At 38.1% G+C, this 10,091-nt stretch overlaps 1 protein-coding gene across 1 annotated transcript; it reads left to right on the plus strand.

Annotated features, from left to right (window-relative positions):
* The first annotated feature begins 1,445 nt into the window (after positions 1-1,445).
* Positions 1,446-10,091, plus strand: LOC115566030 (protein tyrosine phosphatase type IVA 2-like). The gene is made up of 8 exons (XM_030391776.1): positions 1,446-1,558; positions 2,380-2,517; positions 2,620-2,742; positions 2,996-3,721; positions 3,831-3,923; positions 6,179-6,309; positions 7,708-7,782; positions 7,948-10,091. The coding sequence occupies exons 4-8, from the start codon at positions 3,626-3,628 to the stop codon at positions 8,057-8,059; spliced, it is 507 nt and encodes a 168-aa protein (XP_030247636.1). The 5' UTR covers positions 1,446-1,558; positions 2,380-2,517; positions 2,620-2,742; positions 2,996-3,625; the 3' UTR covers positions 8,060-10,091.

Here is a 10,091-nt window from a genome sequence, read left to right on the forward strand (position 1 = left end):
AACCAATCTGAACTAAACTAAACTAAACTGAACTAAACTGAACTAAACTAAACTAAACTAAACTAAACTAAACTAAACAAAACTGAACTAAACTAAACTGAACTGAACTGAACTAAACTAAACTAAACTAAACTCAACTCAACTCAACTCAACTCAACCAATCTCAACTAAACTTAACTAAACTAAACTAAAACTAACTAAACTATAAACATGAAATTAACACAGACAAGTTATTAGAGGCACCATGTCTCAAGTAGTGACTTGACTTGAGACACAATGCCTCAAATGTGTAGTCTTTAACGTCTAAGTCAAAGTCGAGTGTAAAGTAAGGCTGCCATAATATCTGATTTTAATGACACAATCATTGTGGCCAAATAATTGAACTGTTTTAACTTTGACACCCCTAGTCTTGGGTTGTTTATTTTCTTTTTCGAGTGAAGACCCAAGTCATCAAAAGAGTGACTTGGGTCGACTAGGGTCCATGTCCTGATGACTCCAAATCTCTGCAAAAAAATCTGTCAATTTAAAACAAAACAGCCCAAAGTGGGTCCGGTAGGTCAAAATTGGCCGGCCACAAGGTTCAATATGGCCCACTTGGGGCACCCACTAGCTCAACTGGTGCAGTGGATGTCCCACGTGCAGAGGCTTTGTCCCCACTGCAGCGACCCAGGGTTCGAGTCTGACCTATGGCCCTTTGCTGCATGTCACCCTCCTCTCTCTTGTCTTATTTGCTGTCCTATCAATAAAGCCATAAAAAGGTCCCAAAAAACAAAATGGCCCACCAGAGAAAAAAACAAGCGTAAACATTGTTTTTTTGTTAAGTAAAATAATCTTTAAATGTTGGATCCCTCACTCACATTTATTACTTTTTTTATAATCTGAGCACAGCAGAGTGACACTGCATGGGAATTCAGTCAATTAAGGGAACTTGGGATCTTAGTGCCATTCTGTGTGTTTCTTCAACATTCATACAATGCAGCTCCATCTTGGTAGATTTACTCTGTTGTGTGCAAACAGCAGATGGCAGCAATGACTTCAACATCTGCCTATAATACAGCTGCAACTATTTGCCTGCTTTCAGACATATACATCATACAGTACATCATACACATGCTACTAAGGAATTTGAATTTCTGAATTTTTTTATTGAACTTTTAGTTTTGGATTGACAAATGTGATATCGAGGGCGGAGAACAAGAGTTCAATTTATTGGACAAACGTTTTCTTCACTTAATCTGCTGCAAGTACTTGATATTGATTTTTTTTTTTTATAAAATAAAGCAACATAATGTGAAGTAACAGTGAGTCCAGTGGCCATCCTTACTGTAATTTTTTTTTTAATTAGTCAAACTAACAGGGGTGAATACTACCGGAAGTGTAGAGGAGTTTTCAAAACAGGGCAATGTGTATTTTGTGATTGCTTTTATTCTGGAGAGTTTCAGGCCGGAAGTTTCTAAGCTAAGTGTGGCTCACTAGACATTGTGTTCAACATGTCTCCTTCGCAGACCCTTCTGTGTCACTAGAGGCGTCTGGATTTTTCGCGAAACTACTGCGTTGTGTAAGTATCTTATTCAGTCGTGTGTGGTTTGACTTCGATGTAACAACTGTAATTACAGTGTGAAGCTAATGTTGCATGAGTTAACAGGGCCACTGTAGTCGCTGTCATTTGGCTGTTATAAAAACCGGCGAATGCTCTCGTTAGCCTGGAAGTGTTAGCTTGCTGTGTGATGGTTGTTGACCTGTTTTTACATGACCTGACTGGCAGCGTAGCCTGTAATGACAGATTGTGTCGTTGATTAGTCAAGTGAGGTAGTTTCTAAATCATACGCTTACATTGCGTCTTGAACTGGGTGATAACCTGTGTTGTATATACATTAATTAATGTGCCTTTGGACACGGCTAACGTTAAGCTAGTTGGCTTCCGTCGATATAGCAAATGTTGGAAAATCGCTCTAGCCAGCATTAACAACCAAGCGGGCTGCTCCTGAACATAGTTAAATTAACATCGTTGTGTATAGGTAGATACAATGAAATAATGATAATGTAATAATATTAATTACTGTCGGCAATCTGGGTGTAAAATCAGATTCCTGGTCATGGATAAAGTTTAGCTAGCTGAACACCATAGCTCTGATACGTCCCGTTATTTTCAAGTGTTGACACGCCAAACGCCAAATGTGAAATCAGGCACAATATAACGTTATGTTGTTTCGTTATGTAGATTTGCATTATGTAAAATACTTTTATTTACACGTTAGCTAATGGTTACGTTTTTGTCCCTTTCTCATTAGAGGTGCGCAACAATAGGAATGAAACGGAGCTGCTGGTTCGAGGTGACATAGCCGAGAATAATTTAACATATTTTCCTCTCCGCCGCAGGTTAGCAGCAAGCTAGCGGGCCATTGTCAGCCAGGACCCAGAAAACAGCAGCATCATCATCAATGGTGTGTCTACATCCCGGAGCCGTCACATTTTCCTGTGTCCGCTCAATGAACCATCTCCTCAGCTCTCATCACAGTGAGTATTTCACCAGGATTTGCTCCAACCCTGTCCCGTGTCTTAATACAGTGCAAAGTGGATAAACGTCCTCCTTGCAATCCATTACTCTGTGTCCCTCAGGCTGCACATGTATGGCGTTTGCGAAGCTTGGAGGGGAGTTTTGCCAAGCCCAGCACCTGCTGCTTATTGTGGACAAGTGAACAGGACAAACCAGCTAGGGGCAAACACTGCCATTCACCACAGGTGTGTAGTACGGAAATTAACCATGTTATAGTTCTTGGACAACAGAGATGAAAGGTCAGTTTATTCAGCGTTGATACAAATACCGATAGTGTAACTGTGTGTATATTGGTTATCAATATATCAATATCTAAAACATCACAAATACAATTGCATCACAGCGGACAGAAAGATTGCATTCATTATAAAGTAATACGATTTTTTTTTTTTAGTTAGGTTTGCTGAAATGGTGTATAATGAATGACCTTCCTCACAGGTACTGCCATCCTGTTCAACCTTTATGAAGACAAGCCAACCTTCAGCCTGTCACTTGTCCTGGGGAGTGGGGAGTCCTTCGCTTTTATTCCGGGAGTTTCCTCACAGCTCTTCTCTTCTCCTGCTATTGCTTCCTACTTCTGCTCTGATTCGTACAAGTCTTTTCTGAATGGGCTAGTAGATTTGAAAGAAGGAAAGGACAGATCTTTTTATCCGTCTTCAGATTTATTTTTCCTGTGAACTTTGAGTGTCTCCTCTCTAGTCTTTTTTTGATCCCACTCTGCCAGATTTAGATTAAGTTTGTAATCAAGCCAATTTTAGTTTTTCATTCATTGCCAAGAACAGTTCAGATTTGTATCCACCTTTTGATTAACCAAGAAATTTGTCTTGTCTTTTTAGTTTTTTATTCAAACTACTCTTAACCATCAAATGAATGGTTTACTTTATTTTCTGATCAGTCATTTAGGTGTATTAGTTAGTGAAGTGAATTATAAGGCCTAAGCAATTTTTCTTCTAATAATAAGATTATTTGAGAAAATCCTTTGAAGACTCTGTCTGTTACTCCATTCTTTGAAGTACAGTCCTTTTCTGATCTTTTTTTCTAAATTCACAAACCTCTAAAAATCTAAAAATGAACCGACCGGCTCCAGTGGAGATCACTTATGACTGTCTGAGATTCCTCATTACGCACAACCCCACCAACGCACAACTGGGAAGGTTTATAGAGGTAACGTAAAACACATTCTGGTCATTTTGTTTATGCCCATCATGCATTTCTTCATCTTTTATTTCTAGAAGAAGCAACAGTGACATGACAAGTTTGTTTTGACGTGCAGGATCTGAAGGCATATGGAGTAAACACCCTGGTGAGAGTGTGTGCTGCTACATATGACAAAGCGCCGGTGGAACAAGAAGGCATACAAGTCCTGGTAAGTGACATATATGGATATGCAGTCTACTCATTTACTTACAAACAAAGAAGTGAATTGTTCAGGGACTGAATGGAGGAAATGTTTTCAAAAATAAGTTGGAAAGGACTTTTCATTTGTGGGGATTCCAATATTGATCTGTTGAATAAAAAAATAAACAAACATAAATGAAGAATTCATCAACACAATGTACAGTATGAGCCGATCTCCCCAAATTATCAGACCCAGTAGAGTGGCATCCCACTGTGCCACTATAATGGATAAAATATTCACTAATGAGATAGAAAACAATATAATAAGCACACTATTCACAGTATGATGATAATATCATAGTAAAAGAAAAAAAAAATCTGGACAAGAAACCAGAATACAGATGAATAACGACAGAGGAATCAATGAACCTACTTTAAACATGATTTACTGGCACAAAATTGGGAAACATTATATAAGGAAAAGGATATTGACAGTGCATGTGAAACATTCTGAAGAATATTCATATCATATGATTAAAAAGTGCCCCTGATTACAAAACACCTGCAAGAAGACAAATACACTATACAAAGATTTCATAAGATACTTAACTAAAGAGGCAGAAAATGAATAAAAAAAATATAAGAATAAGTTAACTAATAATAAGGAGGTGTAGGAAGGACTGTCACAGTGCAATAATAGGTGACAATAAACATAATGTTAAAAGAATATGGAATTTATTAAATAGTAGTTTTTAATGATAACAACAATGAAAATCATAATATGGATGATGTGGTAAATAGCATGTCGGACCAAAATTTGGCAGAAAGGAATCCCTGATCCATCAGTGACAACTGAAGAAAAATGAATGACAATTATGTAAAAAGGAATACCAGATCTATGTTTCTGACAGCAGTGGATGAGAAAGAAATTATAGATATTGTTAATAAATGTAAAAATATGATGTCCACTGACTTTATTGAAATAGACATGACAGTAGTGAAAAAGATTATTGAGGGGATTTCAAAACCACTAACATACATCTGTAACTTGTCATTCCAAACTGGTACATTTCCACACAAAATTGAAATGGTTAAAGTCATAATGCTGTACAAAACTGGGAGTAGATACCACTTCACAAAACACAGACCTGTTTCTTGACTTCCACAATTCCCCAAAATTTTGGAAAAACTTTTTAATGACAAATTTATTGATAAACAAAAATTACTTACCGACAGTCATTTCGGATACAGACCAAACTATTCAACACCATTGGTATTAATTAAATCAAATGAGGAAAGCTCAAACTCTATAGACAATGAAAAATATGTATTATGGTATTTCTGGATCTCAAAAGATATTTGACACAATCAGTCATGAAATACTGATTAATAAATTGTTATGATGTGGCATCAGGGGCATAGCATTGAATTGGGTAAGAAGTTATCTAAGTGGCAGGCAACAATTTTGAAGTTGTGAGTTTTCTCCAAGGTGTTTGGACATTGCTTGCGGCGTCTCCCAGGGGTCACTGTTGGGCTCCAAACAGTTTATTCTGTACATTAATGACAAATGTAAAGTATGCAAAATATTGAAGCTGGTATTATTTGCTGATGATGCAAATATTTTTTGTTCAGGTGAGAATCTTCAACAATTATTAGAGATTATCACTACAGAAAAGTGGTTTGATAGGAATAAATTATCATTAAATTTGAATAAAACAAATTTATAAAGAAAATACTCAAGTACAGATACAAAATGGATGTTGTCAACATTGAAAACGTTCATGAGTACAAATTCCCAGGGAGTGACAATAGATGAAAGAATCATTTGACAAGCTCTCATAAATTATGTACAATCCAAACTGTCAAGAAGCATTTCAGTACTGCTGCTACACGGGGATGGTTTAAAGACAACGAGGTGAATGTTCTTGTGTGGCCCAGTCAAAGCCTGGACCTCAATCCATAGAGAATTTGTGGCTGGACTTGAAAAGGGCTGTTCATGCCCGATCCCGTTCAACCTGACAGAGCTTGAGCAGTTTTGCAAGAAGAATGGGGTAAAGGTGCAGGCCTGATTGAGACCCATCCACACAGACTCAAAGAGGGTGGATACTATTATAATCACTTATGTTAAATTATATATTTTTAATTAATTGACATTACTTTGTAGAAATCTGTTTTGACATTAAAGATTACATTGTGTTGTTGTTGTTGTTGTTGTTGAAAATGGGGAAAACATCAAAGGGGGTGTATACTTTTTAAATGCACTGTACATTGTCTGTCTTCCAGGATTGGCCCTTTGACGATGGTTCCGCCCCCCCAGACCAGGTGGTTGATGACTGGCTGAACCTACTGCAGATGAAGTTCAGAGAGGAGCCTGGCAGCTGTGTGGCTGTGCACTGTGTTGCTGGACTAGGACGGTTAGTATGCACCAGGAGTGCAGATTGAACCGAGTACAATGACTCAGGTGTCTTAGAATTCAAAGTAGATTTCTGAACTTTTAATAATTAAAAATTCAGATACTAATCTGAAAAATGCAGAATATCAGATCCAACATTTACTTATATTTGTTATACTTTCTTACATTTACTGCCAGAAAATGAATCTTGAGACTTAAGTACATCAGAACTTAAATTCAAGTACTATGTGTAGGGGGACTTTAACTTTAACCAAAGTAATTATGTAACAAAGTATCTTTACTTTTTCTCAAGTATGACTTTTGAGAACTTCTCACAACACTGCTATCTAATAGTTGCAGGAAATAACATATTTTGTTTATTACATATAATGACATGCAAATAAATGTATGTCCACTTAAGCCAGTTTGGCTTTTGGCTGTCATTTTCAGAAGTAGTAGCATCAAGCTAAGTGGTGCAGATCACACTGCAGCAGCATATAAGAAAGGTCAGAGCAGACTGTATCTGCTGAGGAAGCTCAGGTCCTTTGGAGTGCAGGGGGCACTCCTGACTACTTTCTATGACTCTGTGGTGGCATCAGCCATTTTCTATGGAGTAGTCTGCTGGAGCAGCAGCATCTCGGCAGCAGGCAGGAGGAGACTTGATAAACTTATCAAGAAGGCCAGCTCCATCCTGGGATGCCCTCTTGACGCAGCGCAGGTGGTGTGAGAGAGCAGGATGATGGACAAGCTGTCATCCCTGCTGGTGCAGGAGTCCCGCCCCCTGCAGGTCACTGTCCCAGCACTGGGCAGCTCCTTCAGTGACAGACTGATACACCCCAAGTGTGTAAAGGAGAGGTATCACAGGTCCTTCCTTCCTGCTGCTGTCAGACTTCAAAACCAGCACTGCTGCTGGTAGACCTCTCTCTGCACTGTGCAATACAGCTATATGGTTTGCACTATTTGGTCAAATTTTTTATACCCATATGTATTATTTGGAAATAACAATTTGCTGCCGCACTGTTTATGATTATATGTTAATGTTGTGCAATACTATGTTTATATGTATGGATGAGTCTATTCTATTCCTTACCTTTTAATTATATTGTTTATGTTTTACTATTATCATTATTGTTTTTTGTAAAGTTGCTGTCCTTTTGGCTGCTGTGACAAACACATTTCCCCGTTTGTGGGACAATAAAGGAAGTCTGATTCTGATTCAGACTACATTTTCAAAATGGTACACTTCCAGCCACTGCTGCTGTTCTTTGATCTATAGCTACAGGGCTCTTAAGTAAAATATGTAATTAAATTGATTGAGCTAGAAGCACACACTGAGTTAAAGGCTGTACTTCATATAGAACCATAGAAATGTTGTCCAAAGATGGTTGTACATTTTCATCTTTTTGTTGTTTGTCCTTAGAGCTCCCGTGTTGGTGGCACTGGCTCTAATTGAGTGTGGGATGGAGTATGAGGATGCTGTGCACTTCATCAGACTGTGAGTACCAAACAGTGATTCCGATGTTTTCCCCTTTACTTGATTGTACAACTAACTGCTCTGTCTTACCATGCACTGTATTCAGTGTCATCCCTGTCATTGCTCACGCCCATGTTGTTGTTGTAACAACAGAAATATTATTTGTGTTTTGATGATGTTTGGCAGGAAGCGTCGTGGAGCATTCAATTCCAAGCAGCTGCTGTACCTGGAAAGCTACAAAGCTAAACTGTGTCTTCGCTCCAAAGATGCCAACGGACAGAGCTGCTGTATACAGTAGGAATCCACAACTTCCCCTACATCTTCAGTGCAGCTTCACAGGAGACTTTGGTTTTTTGATGTTAAATGGAAAGTTGACATGTTTGGGTAAAATGATAAGCTAATGTAACAGCCCCTGAAAATTATTCAAAGCACCAAGTATTCAAGGACCTCACGTCAAGCTCCTGAAAGTCTTACGAAAAGATTAACATCTTCTGTTTTCACATCATAAATGAAGTAAAAATTGGATATGTTAAAGCTTTTTATTTGTTCTCCTTGACCTGTAACCTTAATGTGTAGCAAAACTACTTTGTCCATTAGAAAGGAACCCCAAGGTAAGCAAAAGTAAATCTGTTTGTCATCAAAATCACTGTGAAATCAAAAGGCTACTCCATTAATTCACTGTTAAAGGTGCAGCTATGATACATAGTTGTCTGTATGTACTTTCAGAGGCATGCTGGTTAATTGCACATCAATCCACACAGTGGTTTAGATGTATATCTTTATTCCAACCTTTTGATTACTGAAAAAAGCAATGCCCCGAAGCCAGAATGTGGGACAGATGAAAACTGAACTTGGGAAGCATACAATGTTAAAGACGTGTATTTAAAGGAGATGAAAAGTTTAAAATCATTTTTAGAAATGTACTCTCACTTGCAAATGTGATGTATAATGTATTAAAGAGCACTACAATCTACCTATCTATTGTATAGTATGTCCCAAGTCTGAGTCATATGAGCACAGCCTGCTTCTCTAGAACAAACCTGTGTTGACTATAATTGTTTGACACTGTCCTTCATAATGTCATCAAGGCAAGTGCGCCACCATGTTTAAAAATCTTATGGTGACTGTATTAATAATTGAACACTGAAAGGTTTTGATAGATTTTCCTGTTGGCTGTCTAGCTTTAAGAACAAAAAATCATTCATGAGCCCCCGTGCTTCATACCTCTACTTCAGCATACAAGTAGTCTACAAGCAGTGTATGATGTAGTAGCAGTATACAGTATGTGACAATAGTGTTCCTGCCATAGACTGTGTAAAGGGAGCAGGTGTTGGGTCCGTTACATCACCCATTGGTTCTTGGACTGCCATTTTGAGGCACTGAGTTTGGCATTAAAGCCATTGTCTTCTTGGTTGTTGTTTTTTTGCCAGAAGGGTTTATTTGGATGGGAGGGTGGATCTGACTGAGAACACTATGCATTGCTATAGTTGGGACTTGTCAATTACAAGGTAGCCAGTTCCTAAAGCTTGCCCTGCTTCAACATCTATTTAGATTTAAATGGGTAATTTACTAAAATGAGCATCATTCTTAATTCAAGTAGACTTCAAAATAGACATTGAGTGCATACACCCATTAGAAAATTGTTTACTGAGCTAATCGATCCAGTGAGAAGTAGGGTAATTTCCTCAGACTTCTATACAATCGGACTTCCTTTTGAAACCAGTGGAGTTGCCTCCAGCTGAATGCAGGTTCAATGCACTTACACACTGGCTTCACACTTCTTCCCCGGTGGCTACGTTCCCTTCTTTATACTGTCTATGCTTCCCACTAACAATGTGCATGCTACAACAGCCCAAAATATATTGTTGAATAATGGTAGGCTCTATGCAAACACATGAGCACTTACTATTTTTAAGATAGTAAAGAAATTAGGTTGTAAGTGACCTCTGGTGCCCCTGTTAAATTTGCTAATGGGACAGTCTGCTGAATACTTCCTGTGTTCCTGTTTTAACCCCTATTGAACAGGATTGTGGATCCAACATGGCTGCCACTGAAACCTTTGTGGCCATAGTTCTTGTCTATCTCCAGTTCTGTACTTGCCTAGCTGTCTGGTCAGCTATTGTGTTCGTAAGATGCTGTTCATCTTTGTGATGTTGTTATTTTTTTCTATAGGTTTTATTTTCCCTGTACCTTTTTAACTATTTGTACTTGTTATTTATTTATTTATTCATTTATTTACTTATTTATTCCACAGTGTTTCTTTGTGACATGTCTGTCTGCTTGGAAATATCTGTCAGTCTTCTTAGTAAAATTAAAGTGTTTAAGTACTG

This window comes from Sparus aurata, chromosome 16 (genome assembly GCF_900880675.1).
Source record: "Sparus aurata chromosome 16, fSpaAur1.1, whole genome shotgun sequence".
Classification (NCBI taxonomy): Eukaryota; Metazoa; Chordata; class Actinopteri; order Spariformes; family Sparidae; genus Sparus; species Sparus aurata.